At 38.6% G+C, this 27239-nt stretch overlaps 1 protein-coding gene across 3 annotated transcripts in view; it reads right to left on the minus strand.

Annotated features, from left to right (window-relative positions):
* Pik3c2g (phosphatidylinositol-4-phosphate 3-kinase catalytic subunit type 2 gamma) overlaps nucleotides 1–27239 on the minus strand; it is a 309971-nt gene that overhangs the window by 26872 nt on the left and 255860 nt on the right. For all 3 annotated transcript variants that reach the window (XM_075981920.1, XM_075981919.1, XM_075981918.1), the window contains 2 exons: nucleotides 17325–17400; nucleotides 2173–2267 (listed from right to left, as the gene is read on the minus strand). In XM_075981920.1, the coding sequence (XP_075838035.1) occupies nucleotides 2173–2267; nucleotides 17325–17400 (171 nt within the window). The remainder of the gene's footprint in view (nucleotides 1–2172; nucleotides 2268–17324; nucleotides 17401–27239) is intronic.

Raw genomic sequence — 27239 nt, forward strand, 5'->3', positions numbered from 1 at the left:
AGATATTTCAAGACCTGACAACTGTGAACACTACAGATTTAGTGAGAAATGTCCTGGACTCTCTGGCTAACATGAAGTCTTCTAATGGATGCATCCCCTGCACGTTATGCCAAGTTCTTGTTCACTGAATAAATATTTATTAAATGTAGTGTGTACCAGACACATGTCATGTGGTGAGGAGATTGTTGCCTTCATATCATGAGTTGTCTCTGGTAGCCATGTCACTAAATGTAGTGTGTACCAGACACATGTCATGTGGTGAGGAGATTGTTGCCTTCACATCATGAGTTGTCTCTGGTAGCCATGTCACGTGCAGGGCCTGTTTGGAGGAGCTAGTGATGCTTAGTTCCCCTTTTTGTTCACTATGCTCACACTCAGATAAGTTTTTCCTTGCCACATGACGCAGAAAACTTTCTGGCCTCCCAGAGAATTACCATCCTTTGTTAGGTGGTGATCTTTCTTTCTCCATATCTCTCTGATTTTAATTCTTGATGAAGCTCTTCTGTAGGCCTCAAAGGAAAGGTTCACCTTGCCTTTAAGGTTCCATCACATTTAAATTTCCATGTATTGTAACATTTCTGTCTAATTTGCTCCCTCTCACCTTGAAGCTGGATCATGGCCTTGAAACACTTCCATTCAAATAAACCTTGCTTCTGTTTAACACAATGGGAAACCTGCCGAGAATTCTTAGACAGGGTTGCTGTGTTGATGTAGGTTCCCTGACAAAGAGAGACCTCAAAGAGTGGGATAACTACCTACTTCCTCTAGGTACAGACATTGAAATAGGACTACAGCATCAAGAACAACCAGGGAAGGGCTGGGAAGGTGGCTCAGTGGGTAAAGGGCCTGATGCTCAAACATGCGATCCTGAGTTCATGTCCCAAGCATCATGATAAAAGCTGGATCGGCAGCATGATTCTGTCACCGTGGTTCCAGGGAGGTGCAAAGCTACCTGTTGCTCACTGATCAGCCAGTCCATCCAATCGGTGAGTTACAGATTGAATGAGAGATCCTGTCTCAAAAAGTAAGATGGAGATTGATAGAAGAAAATGTCTGACTTCTAGCCTCCAAATGTGATTGCACACATGTATTTGTGAACACACACACAGACACACACACACAAGAAAGCATCAGGATAACAGAATGTCATTGAATAGAAAAAAACTAAGATGCCAGTTAACAATGAAAGAAACAAAGATGAAATGTTTGGCACAAAAAGAAAAAAAATTTAAAAACACTGTTTCAAGGACATCCAACAAACACCCAAAATAACAAAGTCCCATTTTTCCTTGAAGAGAAAGAAATACATCTAAACAATGACATAAGAAGGTGATGACTAAGATCATGATGCAGAAGTAAAAATAAAGATACAGTGAGACTTTTGGGTGGAAACCCTCAGAAGCTGTTAGCTTTACAGAGACAGAAGATAGGAGCTAGGGTGCCACACAGTAAGAGAGAGTAGGTCTTCCTCTGAGCTCAGTCAGATGAGCCACAGAAATTTTTGGAAACCAGTCTGTTTCTCCCCTGCACCAAGTCATTCCTGCTTTCTCAGAGACTATTCACAGGGTTTTCTTAGACCTTCATTTGGCGTATAGGCCCGTGTTCATTAGATGACTTTCCCTGTGAGATTCTGTAGCCTTTACACTAAATATCATGTTCAAACTGAGACAAAAACAATGCCGTTGGCTGCTTGGTCCTCATTTAAACTTGGCTGTTAGACCCATTTCTGTTGCAGAATATTCCTTTATACTGTGTGAAGACGTATCACTGTGCTTGGTTTAATGAAAAGCTAAACAACCAATAGCTAGGCAGAAGGTATATGTAGGGCTTCTGGTCAGAGAGAACTCTGAGAAGAAGAAAGTCAGGGTCACCAGGCAGAGGCAGAGGAATCAGGAAGGACAGAGTGGAGATGAGGTAATGAGCATAATGAGTGAGAAAGATGCAGATTAAAAAATACAGGTTAATTTAAGTTATAAGAGCTTAGGAGCAAGCCTAAGCTAAGGCTGAACTTTCATAATAAGTCGCTGTGTCATTACTTGGGAACTGGCTGGCGGAACAGAATCAGACTCATTATGCATTTTCTTTACTAATGCCGACACTAATGGCCCAGAGGAGGTGGATGGTCTGCTCAATGGAGGGCGTCTGGTCTCTTTGGACATGGGAGTAACTTACGATATTTTTCATGTGTTTCACCAGGATGGTGAGCTTCGAGTCCTCGTATGTCATCAGTAACTGTACCTTAGGGTTATTGTCTGAATATTTCTCACCTGAAAGAAACAGGCAGTGTTAGTTAAATCAGAACTATCTCAGCACAGAATCCACGAAGCCTTTAAAGATGAAGCAGGCAGGACCAGCAGAAGAAGGTGATGGGAACTTTCTTCAGATGATGTCGAAATATTCAGAAAGTTCAGGACCCTGGGTGCTTAGTCAGAGGTAACCTAGCTCTCCTCCTGATAGTCTATTCCAACTTTGATTGGCACCGTTATTTAAACAGCTATTTAAAGTTAAGACCTCCATGTACCTTTTAGTTGTTGCTTCTCTCACTAGCCGATGACCTGATTAAAAACTGGAGGTCAGAAACTGAGCGTGATCTTTAAGATAAATTTTATTTTAAATGCTGTGCCTGTGTGTGTGCATTTGTGTATGTGTACGTGTGCGCTCGCGCGCGCGCGCGCACACACACACACACACACACACACACACACACACACACATAATCACACATGAATGCAGATGCCCATAGTGCACAAAATATCCTGGACCTGAAGTTACAGGCTGTTGTGAGCCACAGAAATGGATCCTGGGTCCCAAACTCAGATTCCCTGGAAGAACAGTAAGTGCTCATACCTTCTGTGACATCTCTTCAGTTCAATGGTCTTTAGAAATCTGTCAATCTGGTCTTGGGACCCAGCTCTGCTACCCCAGACTTTCACTGTGACTAAGCTAATCAACTTTCTGTGGCAAGTGACTTACTTCTGAGTAGCTGAGGTGAATAAATAATGAAATCCAGGGGTTTGTGGTGTGGTGAGCATGCAAAGACACTCGGAACTGCTCAGAGCCATCCTGCATTGCATTCACCCTTCTCTGTCCTGGGGTCTCATAGAAACTAATTTAGATCCAGCTGGGTGGTGGTGGTGCACACCTTTAATCCTATCCCTGGGCAGGCAAAGGCCGGTGGATCTCTGTGAGTTCGAGACCAGCCTGGTCTACAGAGCCCAGACTTCAAATCTTTTTGTTTCCAGTGCTTATTGCTTTCTACAGCAGTGTTGATAAAACCAATCTTTGGATCAAAGTGTCCTTTTTTACTTTAAAAATTCATTTTTATTTTGTTGGTGGTGAATGCATGCCATGGAGCCAGGTAAGAGGTCAGAGGATAACATGTGGGAATCGATTCTCTCCTTCTGCCATGTGGGTTCCAGGGATTGAACCCAGGGCACCGTGCTTGGTAGCAAGGCTCTTCACCCTCCTACTGGTCATGGGATTTGCCTGACACCAAAATCACTTTGTATTGATGTTGATTAATTTATTTTATCCTCCACTATCATTTTATTTTGTAACTCACATATTAAGCCCTTAAAACATTTTTTGCTATGTTCTTCAGTTTTCATTTTATTTGCTTTCATTAAAATGCTCTTGACCATCATTTTTTGGTTGTTGAACTGTTATCCTTTTCCAAAGTCTGACCAAAAAGTGAAATATTTTTGGGTCTACTTTGCCTTGAACACTCTTGGCACAACCCGTGTCAGTTCATACCTGCAGTTATTTTACAGGTAGTGTAGCTGACTTATATCTATCTTGCACCTACTTCTCTGCCTCCAAAGGAGAGATTTTGCTATTTGTTTTAGAGCACACACATAAGGTGTTTATTCAATAACAAGGTAACATCAATTTTACCTTGAACTACATCATTATGTCAATAATATAAATACTTTAGTTTTTAAACTGAAAAGTTTTGCTTTTTTATCCAAGGATTAAGCATAGATTATTACATGTCTAATGATTCCCCCTGCTAGTCTCCGGTGTACAGAAGCTAAAGAAAGTTAGAGGATAAAGAGTTATTGAAAACAAAAATGTCAGTGTTCAATTTCAGATGCCTTGCAGCTCTCTTTGTTTTCAGATGGTTAATCCGAATGCTCTCGTTTTTTTTCCAGGAGGATGAGATTGCACCAGCAGCCTGAGTCCTTCCTGCATTCCTTGCTCATGATTACTAGAGCAGGTTATTCATCACGTGTAGGTGATAGTAGCTTTATTAGCAATTAATTGGGTTCATAGATAATAATGTGGATTACTGATATTTAAAAGAGGGCTTCTTTGAAGCAAGAGAACATCTGTTACATAAATACATTAAAAGTCACTTAAATATCCCCATTATAGTGATTGAGGAACACTGTAAGTTGATTCGCACTGAAGCAAGTGACATTTCATAATAAAAAAATATTAGTGAATACTAGGTATAAAGGTGCTAAAAATACTGATGACTTTTTAATGCACGATGAATATTATATTTGAATTAAGGAGTGAAGAAATTATTAAATAGAAACCCAATGTATTTAATGAGTGAAGTTTTAATTAAGGGTAGGAAATTATCATAAATTAATGATGGAGTGTGTGAACAGTAAAAGTATGATTGCTGCAATCTCTGACTGACAGTGATGCTCTCCTCTGGCTAGGTCTCTAGTGTGGCTCCCCCCACCCCCTGCCCCTTGGTCCCTTGCTCACCCATTAGGGCAAAGGGGGCAGAACTGGCAGGATGGGCCTTGTCTGGCCTGTGAACATGATGGGAATATCCTCAGCTCAACTTAGTCCAGAGTATAGGAGATATGTAGGGTTGGGGATGGTAACTGGGGAATCACCTAATTTGCATGGAGTGGCACGCTCCTATCATACAGCTGGATTAGTAGTTGCATGGCCTTATCAAAGTAGCTAGAGCATGTCACCTAATTACCATAAGGTAGCAGGGGAAGAGCATTTGCAGGGAACTGTGTCAGGGGTCACAGTAGAGATAAGTCAGGCATCCGGGCCTAGAGACATTCTCTGAGTAAGGTCAGATAGAGAACAGGAAATTCTCTGCTGGAAATTTTGCCAACAATTTTTGTTCCATTTTGCCAAGCTTGAAGAGAGCTTTCCAGGCCATTGTAGAGGGCAACCTCTGACCATCAGGGCCTCCCAACAGTCTACAGAGGGATTGTTATCCAGAGATTGCATCATAGCATTGGGAAGTTCAGAACCCCAGAAAAATCTGGGTCACTAAGAATTCTTAACAGCTAATAGGTGAGTAGCAGATTGAGAATGTGCCAGCCTATGGGAGGCATTCCACTACATTCTCACAGCAACTCTACATAGTTGATTTCATCTGCTTTATACACGTGGAAACTGAGGCACTTCCTCCAAAGTCAGGCAGATCAAAAATTGTGGGTTCCAGGTGCTCACAGGAGCTGTGTTTACCTGAATATAACTGACTAGTCAGTGGAAATTCCAGTATGGTTGGGAGAGAGACCCCCAAGGCCACAATCCCCAGCTGAGGAACTGTTGCCAATTGGGGGAGGAGGGAGAGTCACTTGTCTCTTAGGGGTGTGGCCACTGGTTGTTCGCTCAAGCCCTCAGTATTGCACCATACCCATACATGTATGGGACCACTAATTGGTATCAACAAGTTGTGAGAGTAAAGGAGAGAGTTGGGAAGAGGCTGATTGTACCAGGGAAGCCTCAGGAGAAGTAAAGGGGGAAGTGGATGGTGGATATGATTAAGGCACACTACATGCATGTATGAATTTTTCAAAGAATAAATTAAAATACTATCTAAAAAAAATAAATTGACAGAAAAAAAAAACAAAGTGCAGGATTAAGTGATATCCAGGACCATATCTATAAACATCATGCTGTAACTGGAAAAATGAGAGCCACAGCATAAAAGAAAAAGTTTAAATGAAGAGCTTGGGAAAAGCTGGATGTGAAGAAAGAGATGCTGGAACTCTAGCCACTGTGGGGATTTACAGGGCGTGCTGGATTCCTTACTCAGTCCTGATAAGGTATTATTCACCTCCAGTGATTCTGTCCTGAAACTCTCAACTAGCAAATACTTTACTTCCTATTTTCATAAAAAGTAGTATTTTTTAATAAGACAAGTTATTCTCATGATTAAAGGTGACAAATTACTTTTAAAGTTTGAAGTAAAAGGTCTTCCCATGTCTAACATGTATTGCTCCATAAAAGCAAAGGAATATGCAATTTCTCTTCTCCATTGTTGACAAAGACCATGGCGTATCACTCTTCTGCACAAAGTACTTATGGATAGTTTTGCATAGATATTACAAAAATAGCTTTTAGTTTTTAAAGTATATAGCTTCCACTCTATGGGAGTATTGTAATTTATTTAACGAGTTCCACACAATGGGCAGGTGGGTCTTTCCCGATGACGTGTAGGCTTTGTGAACCATGTTTCAGGAGACAGCCTCACAGACATGTCATGGGTGCCAGCTGGCGAATATCAGAGCAAAAACTCAGTAGCAGAATTTGCTGGTCAGAACCTATTTGCCTGTGCAATTTTGATAAATATTGCCAAATTAACTTCCACTGTGCTCATACCGATTTATATTACCACCAGCAGCACATCAGAGGCCTACTGATTTGCAACCAAGATGCTAATTAAATTGTTGTGTTTTTGCCAATCTAATGAGAGAGAAAGAAGAGCGGTGAGGGGAACCCATGGCATGTATGTAATTTAATTTGTATTATCTTCTGAATGAGGCTGAGCATCTTCTCACTGGTCAAGAGCCACTTGTGTCTTGTGTACTTATCTTTCATAGTCCTAAATTTCTTATGCATTTCTAGAGGATGATTATATGCTATGTGAACAAATCTTAAGGATGAATCAGCAATATTTCATCTACCTTGCCACTCATTCCTACATTTTCTTTTTACTTTGCTGAAGTGTTTACTGCATGCAAAGTTGTTAAGGTGTCTGAATTTTACCCTCAGCCATTGCAGTACACTGCAGGACTATAAAGGGCTGCCCTCAGATTTTCTTGATCCTCTAGGATTTCATTGCTTGCATTTAACATTTCTTATTCATTTGTTATTTATCCTACAGAATGAAGGGTGTGCACTACAAGCCATGTACTGAGCTTCTCTTCGTTCTGGTCACATACGAATTTTCTGTGTGCGTTTGGCTCTACTTGTGGACAACCTATGGTATCTGTCGTACTGATCCTCTCATGTATCCTTTTAGGCACAGACCCCACACTGTTTGAATTTTTATGGATTTTATTTTTTTATCTTCATCTCATTTCTTTGTTCTGTTTTTTCAGAATTTTTTGACTTTTCTTTGCTTATGAACTGTAAAATAAGAATACTGTTCTGCTAAAAGTGTACTAGTTAATATCTTTAAAGAATAAGTCGCATTTAAACACATGTCATCTGTAATGTGCTGAATCTGCTTCTCCAGCATGCACACTTGCATCGCTCTTCAGATTCCTCAGGCTGCCTTTTGGTTTGCCTTGGGGCTTACCTGTTTTTTATTAAATCCATCCTAGGCATCTTTTTGTAAATACTGCTGATGGAACTACTTTGACTTTTAAATGTTCTAAATAGTCATTATATCTGACATATTTTATAAATGCATATCAAGAATATCTTTGAAAGATATAGATATACATCAATTTGTAGCTGTTTTTTTCACTAAATTCTTTCTATGATGTGTTGGTAGTTGATATTTCATTTCCTAGATATATAATGACACTGCTCCCAAATAATTTTGGTTTCGTCTTACAAAGTTTATGCTTCTAATGTCCTCTTCTATTTAATTTGTCCTTAAGCAAGTATTTTTGGACTTGTCATGAACAAACCACTGTCCTAAGTGTTTTAAGTAGAAAGGATGAAATTCCCCCTTTGACACATTATCCGCATGTGAGAAATAAAAAAAAGCACAATAAATAATTAAAGTTTGTATTAGGGTGAACTAAGTAACACAGGGGGATAAAAGCATTGGATGCTTCCAAAAAGCAGGCCACCAGCAGGCGGCCATGGAAATCTTCATGGAAAAGACACATTTTGAGGAAAGACTGAAAGGTGAAGGTGTGAGTCCTGTCTTGCCACTCACATTCTGCACAGTGTAAGGTGATGTCAGTTTTGAGTGTGGGGTTTGTCCTTCACTTGAGCGCATGTGATTGTCAGTGCTTTTTTCTCTGATCTGTGGTGAGCTCTGGAAATCTTGTTAGCTTTTCCCATGCAAACACACTCACTGTTTCTTCTTACTTTTTGAGTGTTTTAAAAGGGAAATTGATTTTTATCTGATGCCCTTTTAGGCTCACAGAGATGACCATGTGAGTTATTATTTTATCTTTTTATATATAATATTAATATAAATGGTTTCTGGCCATGATGGATTATATTTCTTCAGTGTGCTGATGGACTATTTTGTCTAATATTTTATTTAAAGTTTTCCATTGATATTCATGTGTGATATTTCTCTCTGATTTCTTATTTGCAGCTCTTATAATTTTTGATGCTCTTGATATGAATACATTGTTTCAGAAAGCAAATATGAATAATTTCCCTTCCATCCCATGCATTATCAGTTTAAACAGTGGTGTAACTGTCCACTCTTACATGGTTGCGAGGTCATCAGGACTCTACTGGGGCTGTTGGCATGATGTTTTGAATTAAGATTCTGTAGTTGCTGGTCAGCTGGGGCTGAAGGATCAGCAGTGACTGTCAAGAGACTCTCATCTCCAAGGTGACATCTGTTGCTAGGACAATGGATGCTCTTCTGTTGAGGGTCTGGCTGTAATTTCTTTTGACCCAAGAGTTGTTAAAAGAGATTTTGTTTATAATCTCCAAACATAATTGTCTTCTAGGTTCCTGAAACGATCCAGAATTTTCCACTAGATCATAGTTAAATGATAGCGTCTGCAGTATGTCTACTTTTGAAATTTTTTTAAATGTTTTTTGTGGCCTAATTTGCATTATTAATTTTACTTTAGCTTTCGTATGAACATACTTTTTTTCCTCTCTCAAAGTTTACAAACTGAAAGTTGTGTGTTAGAATATTCTAGAGAATTAGATTCTAACTAAGAATTAGAATTAGTATGCTTTTGTGGAGTTCTCTAGTGTCTCACAATTTTTGCTTTATATATGTTGCTGCCACATTATTTAGGGAAGAGTCATAACATCTCGTATCTTTATTGAAAATTTTACAGTCTAGAGGAAGGTTATATTATTTAATTGTAATAGAAGATTTGGGATATAAACTCCCCTTCTACTCTTCAATATTTTGATCTGTGGTCCCATTTTCTTTGTATTTGTCTAATATACCCATGGATCTATTTAAAACCTCAACCTTTAAAAGCCAGTTGTTTTAGGTGTGTGTGTGTGTTTACAGTAAATGTAGTTATGGTTTGTCTTCTAACTCCTATTTAAACCATTTTCCTCAGTAGATGAGTTAAACTCACAAATAGCCGAAGTGATAATTTGTTTGTTATCTAACAAATAAAGCTTGCCTGAAGATCAGAGTGCAGAGCTAAGGCACTAGTTAGCCATAGAGGCCAGGCAGTGGTGACACACACCTTTAATCCCAGTACTCAGAAAGCAGAGGCCCATGGGTCTCTGTGAGTTCAAGGCCACCCTGTGCTATATGAGACTAAATCTGTCTAAAAGAGAAACAGATCATACATAGGTGATCCTAGCACTTGGGAGTCACATACCTTTAATCCCAGTGTGGGAAGGAAGGTAGGGAACAGTGGCTCTCAACCTGTGGAGTGTGGCCTTCTTGGGGTAGGATGACCCTTTCACAGGGGATGCTTAAGAACATCAGAAAACACAGATATTTGCATTGTGATTCATAACAGTAGGAAGGTAGAGACAAGAAGGGATATGGTTGGGCAGAGAGTTCTGAGGTTTCATAGAGACAGCCTTCTGTCTGAGGATTTGTAGAGATAGGATCACGCCTTCTGTCTGAGATAGAGGTAAGAACTCTCTCGTGGCTGGTGGCTCTGCTTCTCTGATCCTTCAGCATTAACCTCTGTATCTGACTCTGGGTTTTTATTACAAAGAACAATTACTGTTACAAATATCTATTAATGTTTTATTGTACTCCTGCCTTGTTGGTTCTGTGATTTTTTAAAGAAAGCTTTCACAAAGCAAGATGTTTCCACTGAGTAAGTCTCTGATCCTTAAGAATTATGGGATTTACCCTTGCTCAATAGAGTTAGGTTTCAAATTCCTTTTGACAAATATTTGTTTCTTAACAGAACCAAAGGAAAATGCTCATTTCTTACTCCATTTTCATTGGCCACCCAATTCCATTCACTGTTAGGACTTTCCCCAGTGTTCACTAGTACTTGTGCTTTATTAGGACTTTCCCAGTGTTCACTAGTGCTTGGTCACTGTTAGGACTTTTCCCAGTGTTCACTAGTACTTGTTCACATACACTGAGGTATATTATGTTCAAATTCTTTTCTCTTTTGAGATATATAATATATCCTTAGTATGTCTATATTGCCAAGCTTCTGAACATGACAGTTCAATTTTTTTCCATCAAATGATGTATCATAAAACTTAAACTGAAAACCTATATCCCACAATTCAACTTAGAGGTTTTAGATCCACTATTTTTATTGTTGGTTTTAGTTTGTTTTGCTTTTTTACCAAGTTGGCAGTTGATAGATTAGACCATTGACTAGCGAGTGTCTAACTTGCAGAACACATGGCTTCAAGTTCTCTCTCAAATACACATCATAAAGTGGAAGCAGTGACTTGAGGTTATGAGTTAAAGCTTGTGTTTACAACCATGTGAGGTTACCAATATCCTCTAAAAGCAATTATTAGTTTATCTTCTTAAAACTGATTATCATTGTCCAAAGTTGTACCACATTACTGTGGTGGTTTGAATAGGTATGACCCCCATAGACTCATGTGTTTGAATGCTTGGCCCATAGGGAGTGACACTATTAGGAGGTATGGCCTTGTTGGAGTAGATCATGATATTTTTGGAGGAAGTGTGCTTTTGAGGTTCTATATGCTCAAGCTATGCCCAGCATGGCACACAGTCTCCTTCTGCTCCTTGAGGATCAAGATGTAGAACTCTCGGTTCCTTCTTCCTTCTCCAGCACCTTGTGTGTCTGCGCACTACCATGTCCTGTCATGATGATAATAGATTAAGGTCTGAACTGTAATCCAGACCCAATTAAATGTTCTCCTTTACAAGAGTTGCTGTGGATATGGTGCCTGTTTACAACAATAGAAACCCTGCTAAGATAATTACCTGTTTTTTTTTTTATTTCCACACGTTGCCACATATCTGCCTTTCATATGTGAGAACTGTATGCTGGGCATGAATTTAATTAATGATTGAGTAATTTCATTTTTGTTTGTGTGACAGTATTATATGATGTGGAAGTTGTTATGTTTTGGATGTCTTCTTCAAAGGTCTATGTTTTGAATGCTTGGTTCCCAACCCATGGCAGTGTGGGAAGGTAGGAAGGAAACAGTGGCTCTCAACCTGTGTAGTGTGGCCTCCTTTGGGTAGGATGACCCTTTCACAGTGGTTGCTTAGGACCATCAGAAAACACAGATATTTACACTATGATTCATAACAGTAGCAAGATTGCAGTTATGAAGTAGCAACGGAAATAATTTTATGTTTGGAGGTCACCACTGTTTGGTTGGAAGTGTCACCCCAGCCCCTGGCACCCCTATAGCCAAAGAGTCTGGAATGTTTGGTTGGAAAGTTTCATTCCAAGCCCTGTCCTCTGGGAGTTGCTTCAGTTCAGACTGAACCTCCAAAAAGCCTGCCAAACGATGACCCCTCCCTATAGAGGCTGAAGACCACTCCCACAGAATATTTCAACTGCCCCCAGAGAACAAACATGTAGTTTCCCAGTCTTTCTTCTTCATCTCCTCTGTGAGGACCTAGAAAGCCACCCGGGAGTGCTGGCATCCATTAAACCTGGTCTTTTACTAATTTGGTTTGACTTGGTCTGATTTGGATTATTGTGTCAGCTGACCCTCAAAACAACATGACCAAACGTCTGTGAACTAAAATTTCTGGAACCATGAGCCCAAATAAATTGTTTCTTTCCTCCTCATTCTCCTCCTCTTTCTTCTTCTAACTTTTTTATTTATTTATTTTTTTCTTGGAAAAAAAATTTCTGCCTCCTCCCATCCTCCCATTTCCCTCCCCTTCCTCCCACTCCACTCCCCCCACTCCTTTCCCCCACCCTTTCCAGACTGAAGGGCAGTCAGGTGGAAAGTACAAGGTCCTCCCCGCTCCATCTAGGTCTAGGAAAGTGAGCATCCAAACTGGCTAGGCTCCCACAAAGCCAGAACATGAAGTAGGATCAAACCCCAATGCCATTGTCTTTGGCTTCTCATCATTGTTTAGAGAGTCCGGTTTTATCCCATGCCTTTTCAGTTCCAGTCCAGCTGGCCTTGGTGAGCTCCCAATAGATCAGTCCCTCTGTCTCAGTGGGTGGGTGCACCCCTCACAGTCCTGACTTCCTTGCTCATGTTCTCCCTCCGTCTGCTCCTCATTGGGACCTTGGGAGCTTATTCCGGTGCTCCAATATGGGTCTTTGTCTCTATCTCCAAAATGCCCTATCATATTACAAAAGCATTTGTTCAATTATGTTCATAGCAGCATTATTTGTAATAGCCAGAAACTGGAAACAACCTAGATGTCCTTCAATGGAAGAATGGATGAAGAAAGTGTGGAATATATACACATTAGAGTACTACTCAGCTGTAAAAAACAATGACTTCTCGAATTTTGCATGCAAATGGATGGAAATAGAAAACATTATCCTGAGTGAGGTGTCCCAGACCCCAAAAGATGAACATGGGATGTACTCACTCATAATTGGTTTCTAGCCATAAATAAACAACATTGAGTCTATAATTTGTGATCCTAAAGAAGCTAAATAAGAAGGTGAACCCAAAGAAAAACATATAGTTATCCTCCTGGATATGGGAAGTAGACAAGATTGCCGAGCAAAAATTGGGATCTTGGGGGTGGGGTGGGATGGGGTATGGGGAGATGGGAAGAGAAATGTGAGAAGGGGAGGATGGGGGGAACTTGGGGAATTGGGATGGTTGGGATAAAGGAAGGATGGATATGGGAGCAGGGAAGCATATATCTTAATTAAGGGTTCCAGCTTAGGGTGAGCAAGAGACCTGAACCTAGAGGGGTTCCCAGGTGCCCAGGGGGATGTCCCCAGTTAGATCTTCCCTGGTAAGACACCTCGTGGGCAGCTGAGGATAAGGAACCTGAAATGGTCCTATCCTATAACCACACTGATGAATATCTTGCATATCACCATAGAATCTTCTAACTTTCTTTATCTTCCTTCTCCTTCTTTTTTTAAATACAAGACAGGGTTTCTCTGTGTAGTCCTGGTTGTTCTGAAACTCACTCCATAGACAAGGTTGACCTTGAACTCAGAGTCTGCCTGACTTTACCTCCTGAGTGTTGGGATTAAAGGTGTGCACCACCATTGCCTGGCAACTTTTTCTCTTCTTAAACTGACTATGTAAGACATGTTATTGTAGGAATGATAAAACATATAAGCTATATAAATCTTTGTAGCATCCAAAATTGTATCACCAGAGAGTTAATATATAGCTAGTTAAGATAAAAATCCATAAGGAATTTTAGATTGCATCATGAAGTCAATTGCATTTAATATAATAATTTATAGAAGACATTTTCCTGAGTTGTGCTTTAAAAAAATTCTAGTGGTTGGGAGCTTTCATGTGCCAGGAATGTTTTCACGATGTCAGGATTGTGGAAAGAGCAACATGACCCCAAACTTCTCTCCTTTTTTTCCCCTAAAAACAATAATTTACCTTGATAGTTCCTGTGGATGTCACTGTCAGTCTTTTTTCAGTAATTATTTGGGAAACATTTATAGTCAGAGAGACTCGGTCATACATCTTGGAATGCAATGATGTGTGATATAGAGACAAATATTTCTTATCTGTAAACAAATACGTACTCTAGAGTCATCATTAGAATAAATGTCTTGAAGGACAATGAGGAGCCAAGGATTTTTTTTTTAGTAAATATAAGTAGCCTGGCATTTGAAAAAAAAAAAGGTAAAGTCTTAAGTTGTTGCACAAAATTATGTTTCATCAGACAATAAAGTCCAGGGACTATTAATATCTCCCAGAGGGAGCGTGACATGTTTCAGCTTCTTTTTTGTTTTTATAATAAATACCACAGACGTTGGGTGCCACTCTGTTGTATTAGGAGCGGCAGGGCTGCTTCCTGCCACCTGGCTAGCTTTACCCAAAATAATTACGTGGAAACTGTATTCTTTTAAACACTGCCTGGCCCATTAGTTTCAGCCTCTAATTGGCTAACTCTTACATATTGATCTAACCCATTTCTAATATCCCTGTAACACCATGAGGTGTCTTACCAGGGAAGATCTTAACCTGCGTCTGTGTCCAGTGGGAAAATCATGGCGACTCCTTGACTCAGCTTCTTTCTCCCAGCATTCTGTTCTGTCTACTCCGCCTACCTAATTTTTTGTCCTATCAGAGGCCAAGCAGTTTCTTTATTACTTAACCAATGAAACAACAGATAGAAAGATGACCCTCCTCCATCAACAAGCAAAAGCAACTGAGGTAGGAAAGAGCTTGGTTGACTTATAGGTTAAGGTCTGAACCTGGAAACAACCTAAATGCTCCTTGACTGAAGAATGAATAGGGAAAATGTGGTATATTGACACAATGGAGTACTACACAGCAGAAAAAAATAATGACATCTTGAAATTTATAATCAGAAGGACGGATCTAGACAATATCATTTTGAGTGAGGTAACCCAGACCCAAAAAGACAATTATCACATGTATTGACTCATAAGTGTTTTTTAAACATAAATCAAAGAAAACCAGACTAGACATCAGTTCCAGATAACCTAGACAACAATGAGGACTCTAAGAGAGACATACATAGATCTAATCTACATGGGAAGTAGAAAAAGACAAGATCTCCTGAGTAAATTGGGAGCATAGGGACCTTGGGGGAGGGTTGAAGGGAAGGGGAGAGGCAGGGAGGGGAGCAGAGAAAAATGTAGAGCTCAATAAAAATCAATTTCAAAAAAGGAGAAAAAGAAATGAAGCAGAGCCCATTGAGGAATGCTGATCACTGGCACGACACTTGTGGCTTACCTGACTACGTTTCCTACATAGTTCAGGCCCACTGGCAATGCACACAATGAACTGGGCCTTCTTTCAATTAGAGAATGTCATACAGACATGCCCACAGACCTGTCTGATGGAGGGAATTCCTCAGCTGAGGCTCCCTTTACCCTGTGAGTCAAGATGACAAAATAATCCAGCACTCCCAATAATCCTTCTGTGATTTTAAGGCATATATCTAGAGAAATTAGGTATTCAAAATCACCACTTGAGTAGAAGTGGCCCAAGTTTGAAATTTTCAGTTAAAGTTGATCTGTGTAAATCACATTTGAGTAACTTTGCCCTCTAATCATTTGACAGCATTAAAATTTCAACCCACGTATGAGCATAATGCTTAAGCAAACAGGCTTTTTGCTAACAGTCAGCAGCTATTCTGTGAAAAAGATTAAGAATCTAGAATGATGAAGGAGGAAATGATTTGAAGAGCAAAATAAGACACAGCTTCCTGCGAATTCTTGCTTATTATTCTGATTTGCATATCCTGCTTGGGAGATGTGTCATATTGTTTTAAGACAATAGGCTATTTTTCATATGCAGCCTATAACTTAGACATGGCAAGAATGAAATCTTCTGTCATTCATAGCTATTGAAACAATTCTTGATTGTTGATGACATGAGAAAATTTAAAATTGGAAACTTTCTCAAAGTGCTGCTTTATTATTTATAATAACATCCTAAATTTGGTTTCATATATATTCACAAATACCTTTCAGAAATAATATTATGGTCAAACCCAAAAGCTGACAAGAGATTTAATCTCTTAAGACAAAAGGAAGCAAATTTTTCCTAAAGGACTTAGTGATAGAGAGAAACCTACGTTGTCCGTTTGGAAAACCTTTCTAGAACTCAACAACTTTGTATTTCATTTTTTCCAAGTTTGGCTATTAAAGTTTGTACTATTGATGGTAGTAACATCTCCCCAGGTCATTAAAACTGATTGTTTTATTTTCCCTTTCTACTTTCTGTCTGTCTCTCCTGCTCTTTTTCTGGAAGCCCTCATACATTATTCCACGAATTCTAAGTATAGAGCAATGTAGGGTAGGGAAGGGCAACCTTGGCTTAAAGTTATTTTTAGTGTAGCAAGAGAAGCTGGTCAGATGCAAACACAGTTACAAAGTTTGATAAATAATCATGCATATAACAGATAGTTCTGAAAGTTTTATGCTTAAGCGGACAAGTATCTAAGATGTCTGATATAAGCAGGCTTGACAAGCACATGCAAAGTATCTGAAGCAAGAGAATCAGAAAATGAATTTGGATAAAATGAAGACAGAGTTGATAGGAGGATTGGTCATGGCTGGAAATTATGGGTTTATAAATATGGATATTAAAATGAGAAGATATAGGGCTGAAGGTGACTCAGTGATTAAGAGTGCTTATTATTCTCACAGAAACCCAGATTCAGTTCCTATTATCCACATCAAGCGACTTACAGCCACCTTAACTTTAGTTTCAGGGTATCTGATGCCCTCTGACTTCAACACTTGTGATACCTGTATACATGCAGGCAAAGAAACATATACATAAATAAAACTAATAAATTAATCTTTATAAAAAAAGCTAGGATGTTGTGAGATTGCTACTTCTTGTGGAATGTGTTACAAATACCTGAACTGATAGAACTTTCAAAGGCATCATTGGAAATCTGGCAGAAGTGATAGAATGTTCATTAGAACTCATCCATGACACAGTGGAAGAGAACCAGATGGTGGAATCAACGTAAGGTTTTGTTCATAAAGACCCTTGCTTATTTTTATGACTTAATACTTTTTTAAGTATTTTTTTTGCTGTGAGAAGTAGAGGTAAAATTGTAAGACTCCCATGCTACATAAAAAGATTTTGCCTCTGATGTGTAATTTTAATTCAAAGCACAACTAATTGAAATGGGGGAACAGTGTGTTAACCTATCACTATTTTAAGTGGGAAAATACGTCTGTGTTTATCTTTACTTGAAGAGAATATTCTCAGGGGGTTCAAACTCTTTAGAAATGATTAGGGAGAAAACATTAAGAAGCTTTTAGCCTTGAAAAGACATTATCATTTGAAGTTGAAGATATTACTTGTGAATCTTTCCCACACTTATATACACAATCACTCTATATGGTAATTGTGATGAATTCACTTACCTAGACCCAGAAGTTGAGAGTCTTCAATTGTTGGTTGCATATGTTCAGAGAGAAAAAAGCTAAGTACACAATCACTCTGAAAAAAGAAAAAAGATAAAGTACAATGGTATAATATTTCTTTATTTCATATATTTACCTATTAATCCTGTTCAGTCTTACATGAAAACATTGCTATTATTATATTATTTCTAATGAGTATCTGTTATGAATTCCAAAAATAGAGAAAAATTTGCTTGCAATCAGACTGTCAATATAATTCTTCTGTGAATTAAGGTAGTTTTTTGTTTGTTTGTTTGTTTTTTTGAGATAGGGTTTCTTTGTAGCTTTGGAGCCTGTCCTGGAACTAGCTCTTATAGACTAGGCTGGCCTTGAACTCACAGAAATCTGCCCACCTCTGCTTGCTGAGTGCTGGGATTAAAGGTGTGCACCACTATCACCCGGCTAAACTAGCTTTTTTTTTTTAAAAAAAAAATTTCTTTATTTTCTTTCTTTCTTTATTTTTGTTTTTTCAAGACAGGGTTTCTCTGTGGCTTTGGAGCCTGTCCTGGAACTAGCTCTGTAGACCAGGCTGGTCTCGAACTCACAGAGATCCGCCTGCCTCTGCCTCCTGAGTACTGGGATTAAAGGCGTGAGCCACCATTGCCCGGCTATCTTTTTTAAAAAAAAATGTGGCTTGAGATCAATTGTATTTTTTCAAGTGATTTAAGGTTGCTATATTGCTGGAAGTCATCATAAATGATTATGTTCTGTAATTATATAATTATCCACAATTCTCCCATCTTCATGTCCTGGAAAATATAAAGCTTTAGATAAAGCTTTCTGAGAAACATTTCTTTCCAAACGATACACTTGCTCACTTTGTGAGAAATCAATACTGAAGTTTCAATTCAAAGAATGTTCACTGAGGATTGAATTTCTTCTCAGCATCCAGGAATGCAAGGACATTGTAAGGCAGTGTCTCTCTTTAGGATAGTCTATGGAGATTTAGCATTAAGGAGAACAAATTTTAGTCATGTGTCTTTTAGGTATAAAAATAGAAATCATTGCAACTAGACTACTATTTAACTCCAACTCTAAATGTATGCATTCCTGGTTAATCTGAGAATAGCGTTTCCTTAGTCAAAGTGGCATTTATTTTGTTGTAAGCTATTAATAATCAGGTAGATTCTCCCAAGAAGACATTCCATGGTTGTGTAAAGGGCATACTTGGTTACTGATTACATCATATACATATACGCTGTCAAGCACCCCTTGTCAGCATTTTCTCATTCTGTGCAATAGTCTTTCAAATCCCCGTTAAGAAACATTTACTTCCAGGTCTGACTTCTCTGCTGACTACTCTGTCTCCCTCTCACAAAAAATAAAATTGCTATCAGTTCTACAGCCGCACACAATTACATTCCTTCATTCTTGTTGCAAGGGAAGAAATGCCCACTTTTTATCTAACGAACTAAATTGTGTCACTGCCACAAATCCACACTGATTTGCTCAGCCTCAGAACCACAGAATGTGATCTGACTGAGAGAAGTTCTCATTTGGGATAAAATTAGTTAAGCTGGTGTGGTGGATTGAATGAGAATAACTCCCGTAGATTCATGTATTTGATTGCTTCATCACAAGTTGATGGAACTATTTGGGAAGCATTAGGAGGTGTGGCCTTTGGTGGAGGAGAAGTAGCACTAGGAGGTTTCAAAAGCCCACTTCACGCCTATTTTGGTCTTTCTCTCTGCCTCTTGCTTGTGGATCAGATGTGAGCTCTCAGCTACTGCTCTAGTATCCTGCCTGCCTGCCTGCCTGCTGCCATGCTCTCTGCCATGGTTATTATGGACTCTAACCCTTTGGAACTGTGATTTGTCCAGTAACATTTTATAAGTTGCCTTGGTCATGGTATCTCTTCATAACAATAGAAAAGGAACTACATCTAGGATTGGATCTTCTAATCCAATATTATTGTTATTCTTATAAAAAGAAATGGTTTGGATATAATAAAGGGAAAAAAAAAACACAAATACTCTGAGTGAAGTTGGTCAGCTACAAGCTAAGAAGCAAGAACAAGTGGTGATCTATCCACTGGGCTAGGAGAAGGACACACTGCTGCTGACATTTTGGTTTTAGACCCGCAGCTTCCAGAGAGATTAGATAACAGGTTTCTGCCATTTATGTCCCAGTATGTTGTGATATTTTGTTACAGCAGGTTTAGAAACCCATCCAGTGCGACCCCTTTATCAGTGCCCTGGCTTTAGTTTTTACACTCCGGGAAACATGTAGAAACGCTATTCTGTTCATTATCTCATTACCTTATTTTATTTCTGTGTTAAATACAGTCAACTTGAGAATTGTGCTACACTTACTCATGCATAAGGAACACCTTGTGGATCCTCTCCCAACCTGTCTCTTCCCTGACACAAGTGAACCCAGGGAAATCCCATACTCACACGGGGTCTTCTTCAATTTCTACTTACTTTATGGTTAGTCACAAACAGCTTTTGTCTAAATGACCTCTAAAACATATAATCTTTACTGCTAATAGCCACTGTATTAGAAAGTATTCTTTTACAGGTTCAGCAGATATTTTTTTTTCTTCAGTGGCAGGACTTATTATTTGCTTTTTCTGTTTTCAGACTTTCTCCATTTTTCTCCCATATGTCCTATGTTGTTGCTAGCTTTCTTATCCTCTCTCCTCTTGCTTATAATTTAAGTTTTTCATTTTGAGTCTGCCACAATTCAATATGCTGTTTTAGGATGACTTGGGTGACGTGTGTATTGACTCACAAATCTGAAGTTTTCTTTTGTCTCTTAAATCTCAACAATATATCTAAATTCCTTTTGACTGCCTTTCTTGACTAGTCAAAGATGAGTATCAAGAAATGTGAGTCACTCCACTGTCCTGTCTCTCATGTGTCCAGGCTCAAAACAAGTGTTTCTTTGTCTCTCTGTTTTCCTTGCTCCATGAATAAAATAAAATGCTAAGTTCTGTGATCACAGCTCCATAGTTTAGGGGTTCCCACAGAAGTGACTTTCTCTGAAGTAGGCATAGAGTTACTGGCTGATGTGGAGTCAGAGCTGGAGTTATTGTCCTCAGGGAGATTTAAAAGTGCCATGTCACAGAAAAAAAGAGAAGCCTGACCCCGGGAGGCTTTTTGCCAGCATTAATAACTACTACCACCTCAGTATCGAAGTATATGTCTTCCTTTTTTCCGTGTTACTACCACTTTCCTAGTTCCAGCACCTTCCATTTCCATCTGGATTATAACAGATGGTTCCACTTCACATCTTGCTAACTCTTTTGCAATCAATTTCTGCAAAACTGATCTTTCAAAATAAAAATTGAACAATTAACTTCTTAAATCATGATAGTGGCTCTGCATCACTCTCTAAAAGAAGAGACCTGCACCTGACTGGGACTTTGCTCATTCTCTGTCCTCTTTACTATTTCTTTTCCAGCCCTTTGTATGTAACTGTGTAGATTATATTTATCTTATCAAATGTGTCCTGCTTTCTTGATACTGACTCTTGTCTTGTGAGCCAGTGAGCTACAAACAGAAGACTGAGAACCAAGCACTCATGCTCAGTGTATTTCTTCCTGCTCAACATGTATCACAGAACAAGCTGAGATCATCTTCCAATTCGGGTTTCCTTGGTTTCTAGTATCCTATCAATGGTTTATATACATTACAAATTAGTCAACTGTTAATTTCTATCTCTACATATTGATCTCTTCTGAGGTTGTAGAACAGAAGCCCATACTTAAGAAAATTAGTCCATATACAAGAAGCTGATTACATTTTGTTTGTTTTTTAAGTTTGAATGCTCAAAATCAAAGCTCGACACTGAATAGAATTGGTTGAAGGAAATACAATCAATCTTCTGAATCTTTTGACAATTAGTCATTACTAATAATATTAATAACGATAATAATAGTAATTGTTATTATTATTTTTGAGACAGTTTGACCTTATTAGTCAATGGATAATAAACTTCTATATTAAGCAAGATGTCTTTCCAGTTAGTTACTGAAATGTCACCACTTGTTAATTATTCCCTTGTGTTTATCTTGCCATGTCCTTGAACTCTTTATAATTATATATCTGAGAAAAATATTCTTTATTGCAGCAAGATTTTTTTCTCTTTTTCCTTCTGTAAGAGAAATATGTTCTAGTGTTAATAAGATAAAGAAGCTAAAGAACATTAAGCAGATATGACAATCTCAACACTCAGCTTGGCTAAGCTAGGAAGATCATGAGTTCAAGTTCAACCTGGGCTACACAGCCATTTCTTCTCCTCTTATATATCATTTCCCTTTCTCTTCTCAAATGACTGTTTTATTAAATCAGCATTCACATATATTATAACCTATTTCAATAAAGAAAATTCTTTTTTTAATTTATTTATTTATTAAAGATTTCTGTCTCTTCCCCGCCACCGCCTCCCATTTCCCTCTCCCTCCCCCGATCAAGTCCCCCTCCCTCGTCAGTCCAAAGAGCAATCAGGGTTCCCTGCCCTGTGGGAAGTCTAAGGACCACCCACCTCCATCCAGGTCTAGTAAGGTGAGCATCCAAACTGCCTAGGCTCCCACAAAGCCTGTACGTGCAGTAGGATCAAAAACCCATTGCCATTGTTCTTGAGATCTCAGTAGTCCTCATTGTCTGCTATGTTCAGCAAGTCCGGTTTTATCCCAGGATTTTTCAGATCCAGGCCAGCTGGCCTTGGTGAGTTCCCGATAGAACATCCCCATTGTCTCAGTGTGTGGGTGCACCCCTCGCGGTTCTTGATTTACATTTCTTTGTATTCTATATTTCCCTATGTTTCGAGAAAGTCTGCTGAAAAGTTGTTTGCGACTTTATATCTCAAATCTCTCTGTTTTCATTTTCACTTGAACCTCTTCCAGTTGGGCTTTCGTTTGTAAAAGTCCCAACAGACTTTAATGATTATGTTTTGCCTGCCCCAGCTATCTGACTGTTGGCATCATTGATGTGAGCTGCCAAACCCATGCTGTTTCCTGATATTTTTAACTATCTAGTTTGACCATATGACCACTCCCTATTTTGAATGCTTCCCTCTTGTTGGATTCCAGGCGCTCTATTCTATGGTGTCTAGTTGACTGGTCTTCCTCAGCTCTCCTTGCTGAGTTGACCTTATCTTCTCAGACTTTAAAATTGGTGGACTGCCTGGTCTGGACTTCCAACTATATCTCTTTTAAATTCATTTCTCAGTGTACTTAGGATTGCTTAATATCTTTCAGTATAGAGTTTTGATAAACAGTTATTTGGGGACAGTTCCAGTATCTTTTTTCAGCCAAAACTTCTTCCTGAGTGTGTCCAAACCCTTATTCATATCTTTGGGAGTCTCAGAGGAAAATCAAATATAGTGTGTTTAGACTCAGACTTTTGCTTCTCACTCACTTCCAATGGCACTTCTGACAGTCTCACCATCCCAACATACTCAGCCAATTTGAACTTGTATGACAAGAAAGGTATCTTAGGGTTTAGCTGCCATCTTGATTTGTCAGCTCTTGAGCAGTAATAATTATCAAATAAGTAGGACATTCTTTCTATGTAGAATGCTATGTATCTGATCAGTGCTTCTCAGCCTGTGAATTGTGACCCATTTGGAGGGTCAAATGACCCTTTCACAGGGGTCACATATCAGATATTCTGTATACCAGATATTTACATTATAATTTAAAACAGTAGCAGATTACAGTTATGATGTAGCAATGAAATCATTTTGTGGTTGGGGTCACCACAACATGAGGAACTGCGTTAGAGGAAGGTTGAGAAACTCTGTGTCTGATGAACAAATAAATAACGGTTCCAATTTGTCTTAGGCTATCTAAAGCTACTAGTTATTGAGGAACTAAATGTCTTCAGGTGAAATGAAATGTTCCATGAAGATATTGTGTGTGTGTGTGTGTGCTACATGTTTCCCTTTTCTAGAGTAGATCCTAATGCAACTGACATGGAATTTTAATAATATGCTTTTAAATGAAAAATGAGGACAATGAAAAACAAACATGAAATCCAATGGGTCAATATTAAATTAAAATCTCCATCAGGGTATGTTTTGTTAAACTCAGAATTCTCATTCATAATATGTTTACCAATTACATTAACCAGTATGTAATTTAAAATGACTGACTTTTTTTGAGAGCCAATCAATTTGGAACCTAAGTGTTTTTCCTATACTTTATTATCAAAGACTGAACAGAGTTAAGAATACATGCACAGGCCAGAATGAATGGAATATAAAACCAAGATTCATTTTTCTCTTTCCTTACAAAAGCACATTAAGTGTTCCCATTTATTAACTGGCCAGCCAACATCTAGCATTGCCTGCAAGATTTAGTGACTTAAAACAATAAGCTAAATCTATTTCCCTCAAATGCCATGGAGTGCTGTAAAAACGCAAATTAAAAAAATGAATTCCCATAAGAATTCTAAATCAAAGTTGAGCAGTAATTGTGTTTTATTGCCTTCTTCATAAAGCGGCATGTCAGCATGTCCAGTTTCTCACACAGCTTAGCCCACCATATTCATGTTGGAGCTACACGGAAGAATGACACTGTGAAGAAAGCGAATGTCTAAAGAATTTTCTTTGATTTGGCTCTCAAATGTCATCAGTGTTTTACCAGACTGTGAAGACTAATCTTGGCTTTACTGATGGTGCACACATGACATTTATCCTGCCAGCTATGTAAGCTCAGCTAGTGCCAAGCAAGAAAAGAGCAACGTGGTGACAAACATACAATTAACATCTGGGTTTAGCAATGGGGAGCAGGAAACATATGTTCGCTATTAAGACAGGATTTATCCACTTGGCTTTATTTTGACATTGGTTTCTGCTTTAAAAATAACATTGTCTAAACTTTAAGTGATATCATTCCCTGTTTGCAAGGACTTCCAGAAATGAGCAGCAACCCTGAGAAGAGGAAAATATCCCAATGCATACAGTTTCTTCACAGTCAAAAAATTCAAAGAAAATACAATAATATACATAATCCAGACTCTCTTTGCATATTCCATCTTTACATGGCTTTTCTTACTCTCTTTAAAGACTTGGTTTTATTTTTTAACCATTTACTTGTTTTTATACCTTTCTATACTCTTTTTCTTCTCTCTCCCAAGCCTATACACATTAATCCAACACCGTGACCCATTTAGAGGTCTTTAAAAAAATCTGGATCTATCTTTATTGTGTATTTATAATTATATTCTGTCCAGTAGCACTCTTAAAATGCTAAGTGCTTCTTAAAAATTTAAGCTGCATATTGCTAAAGGAAATATGGCACGGCCTTCTTGCTCTGCCCAGTCCAACATGGCAGAAGAGGTCCACTCACTGCCTCTGAGCTGTGCATACAGCCCCAGTTCCAAGTTTGCAGGGGTTCTATGCCCAGCCATTAAGCAGTTTGTAACACAGTGCTTAGAAACCCCATTTAAATGCTCGGCCTTCTGAAAGAGCCAGAGGTTGCACTGGCAATACGGTTCAGAAAACCACTGTTTCAAAACAGCACAGCTTTTTTTTCTGCTTCTGCTGAATCAGGAAAACCTCTCTTAAAGGAGATGCAGTATGCCACCAGCAATCAAAGCCCATTTGGAAAATAAATGCAGCCAAACATTGTTTTTCAGTGGTGTCTAGCCTTTCCAAGCCCTCTAAGGCTTTAAGTGTATTTTAGTTGTCCATGTGGGTGCCAATCTGTTGAAGGAGATTGCTAAGCCCTGAAATAACCACACAGAAACTGTATTAATTAAATCACTGCTTGGCCCATTAGCTCTAGCTTCTTATTGGCTAAATATTACAACTTAATTTAACCCATTTCTATTAATCTGTGGCTTACCAGCTAAAGTTCCAGCATCTATGTCTGGCAGGGCTACATGACTTCTCCTTCTTTCTCCTAGCATTCACTTTAGTTTTCCCTGCCTGACTCTATTCCCTGCATAGGCCCAAGACAGTTTTCTTTATTCAGTAATGGTAATTACTGAATTACAGCAGAGAATCCCACATCACAAAGCGGATTCCGATTTACTGACATCATGCTGGAGTTTATCTATAAACACTGAGAAAAACACCAAAGCTTCTCTCAGTCCGGGGATGTGAGTGGAGCTGAGCCAACAGAAGGCAGGCAGAAATGGTACAAGGATGGCCAAATCAAATGCTCCCTTAATCTCTTCAGAGGAGACGGTTAGTGTGACAGGGCTTCCATTCAAAGCCTGCTTCATTTGTCAACAAATGCTCTCTCTTAGAGGGAGAGAATGAGGAGAGAGAAGGAGAAAGGGAGGGAGGCAGGAAGGGAGGGAGGGGGCACAACTTTAGGCACAACTGCCCCATCATCCAGCCTGTTTTCACATCTTTAAATCAACACCCCCAACCAAAGCAGCACAACTTACAGTCAATGATACAATAATATGTGATTTTTGGAAATGAGGGTCCAATTTTATATTCTGACTGCATTTTCTTTCTTTTTCATGGCCTTTCCATTTTAAGTCTCATATTACGTATATTCACACCTATATCATCACTATATCATAAAGTTATCAAGAGTCAAGTATGCCTTATGTTATTGTTGCCTATCCATTCTCCAGAAACAAAGACACAAGTCTGACTTTAGAGGGTTGCAAACAGTAGGTACTCAAAAAAAATGTAAAGTCCCAGGGCTAGCAGTATTTTCAAAAGTATAACCACTGATGAGTTAGTTGTGTACTTTCTGATAAATAACCTATCACCCATGTTCAGGTTGTGAGGACTACAATTAAACTTAGTGGGAAAAAAAAGAGAAAAACGAAAAACAAAAACAGAGAAGACATGAAAGTAGAAGGACTGATTGGGAATAAAATGTGTTTTAGTTGGAGAGAGGCTGATCAATGGGACATGAAAAGATCAAAATTCATATATATGTATATATATGCATATACATATATATGCATTCAGTTGTCAAATAATTAAAATTTTCTTACATAGTTTTGCATAATTATATAGTTTGAAAGAGTCATAAATTTAACATATAACTAAAACTGGATGCCTATTTTAGTATGCATGCATAATACAATTATCTTTAATTTTCCTGTGCTGCCTCATGACAAGCAACTATGCAAAAAATATATTTGGAAGGATTTTTCTAGGATCAAAGATAAGGACTATCTTGCCCAAGAGTATTTGAAACAAGTAACACACAGACCTTTAAGTCTCAGGTTTTATTACAGAGGAGAAAGAATTGTGAGCACAAAATATTCCTCTGAGCAGTTAATGTCACTTAAAATAATAAAAATAGTGATAGTACATCCCACACTTTATAAATTTTAATGCTCATATCAAAAATAGCTTTCTTTACACATATGAGGAAAGGGAGGTAATCTTTAAAATTCAAACGTAAAAATGCCAAAGTAACATGATTTGTGTTGGAATTAGCAATGTAACTTTTAGGTCAATAGTGCTTCATTTAATCTGAAATTAAATTTCATTCTCTAAACACAAACAACTTTAGGAAAGTGTGATGACAAATTTTGATTGCCAACTCGATGGAACTCAGTCATGTAAGAAACTTGATAAGACTTAGAGTCACCTAGGAGACTTGATGGGACTTAGTCACATAGGAAATTTTATAGGAATTAGAGTTACTTAGAAGATTTAGTGGGACTTAAGTCACATAGGAGACTTGATAGGACTTAGAGTTACCTAGAAGACACACCTCTGCACTTATCTTTGAGAGTGTTTCCAGAGAGATTTAACACAGGTAGGAATATTTGCACTGAACACACATGGCTCTATCCCATACACTAAGAGGGATAAAGAGAGCCAAGAGTGTGCATTCAGGTCTCCCTTTGTGATTGTGTATGCAATGTGACCAGCTACCTCAGGCTCCTGCTGCCCTCCGCCACCATCTTAGCTGGAGCCCCTTTCTACACCATGTGGTCTATAGTG

This window comes from Microtus pennsylvanicus, chromosome 8 (genome assembly GCF_037038515.1).
Source record: "Microtus pennsylvanicus isolate mMicPen1 chromosome 8, mMicPen1.hap1, whole genome shotgun sequence".
Taxonomy (NCBI): domain Eukaryota; kingdom Metazoa; phylum Chordata; class Mammalia; order Rodentia; family Cricetidae; genus Microtus; species Microtus pennsylvanicus.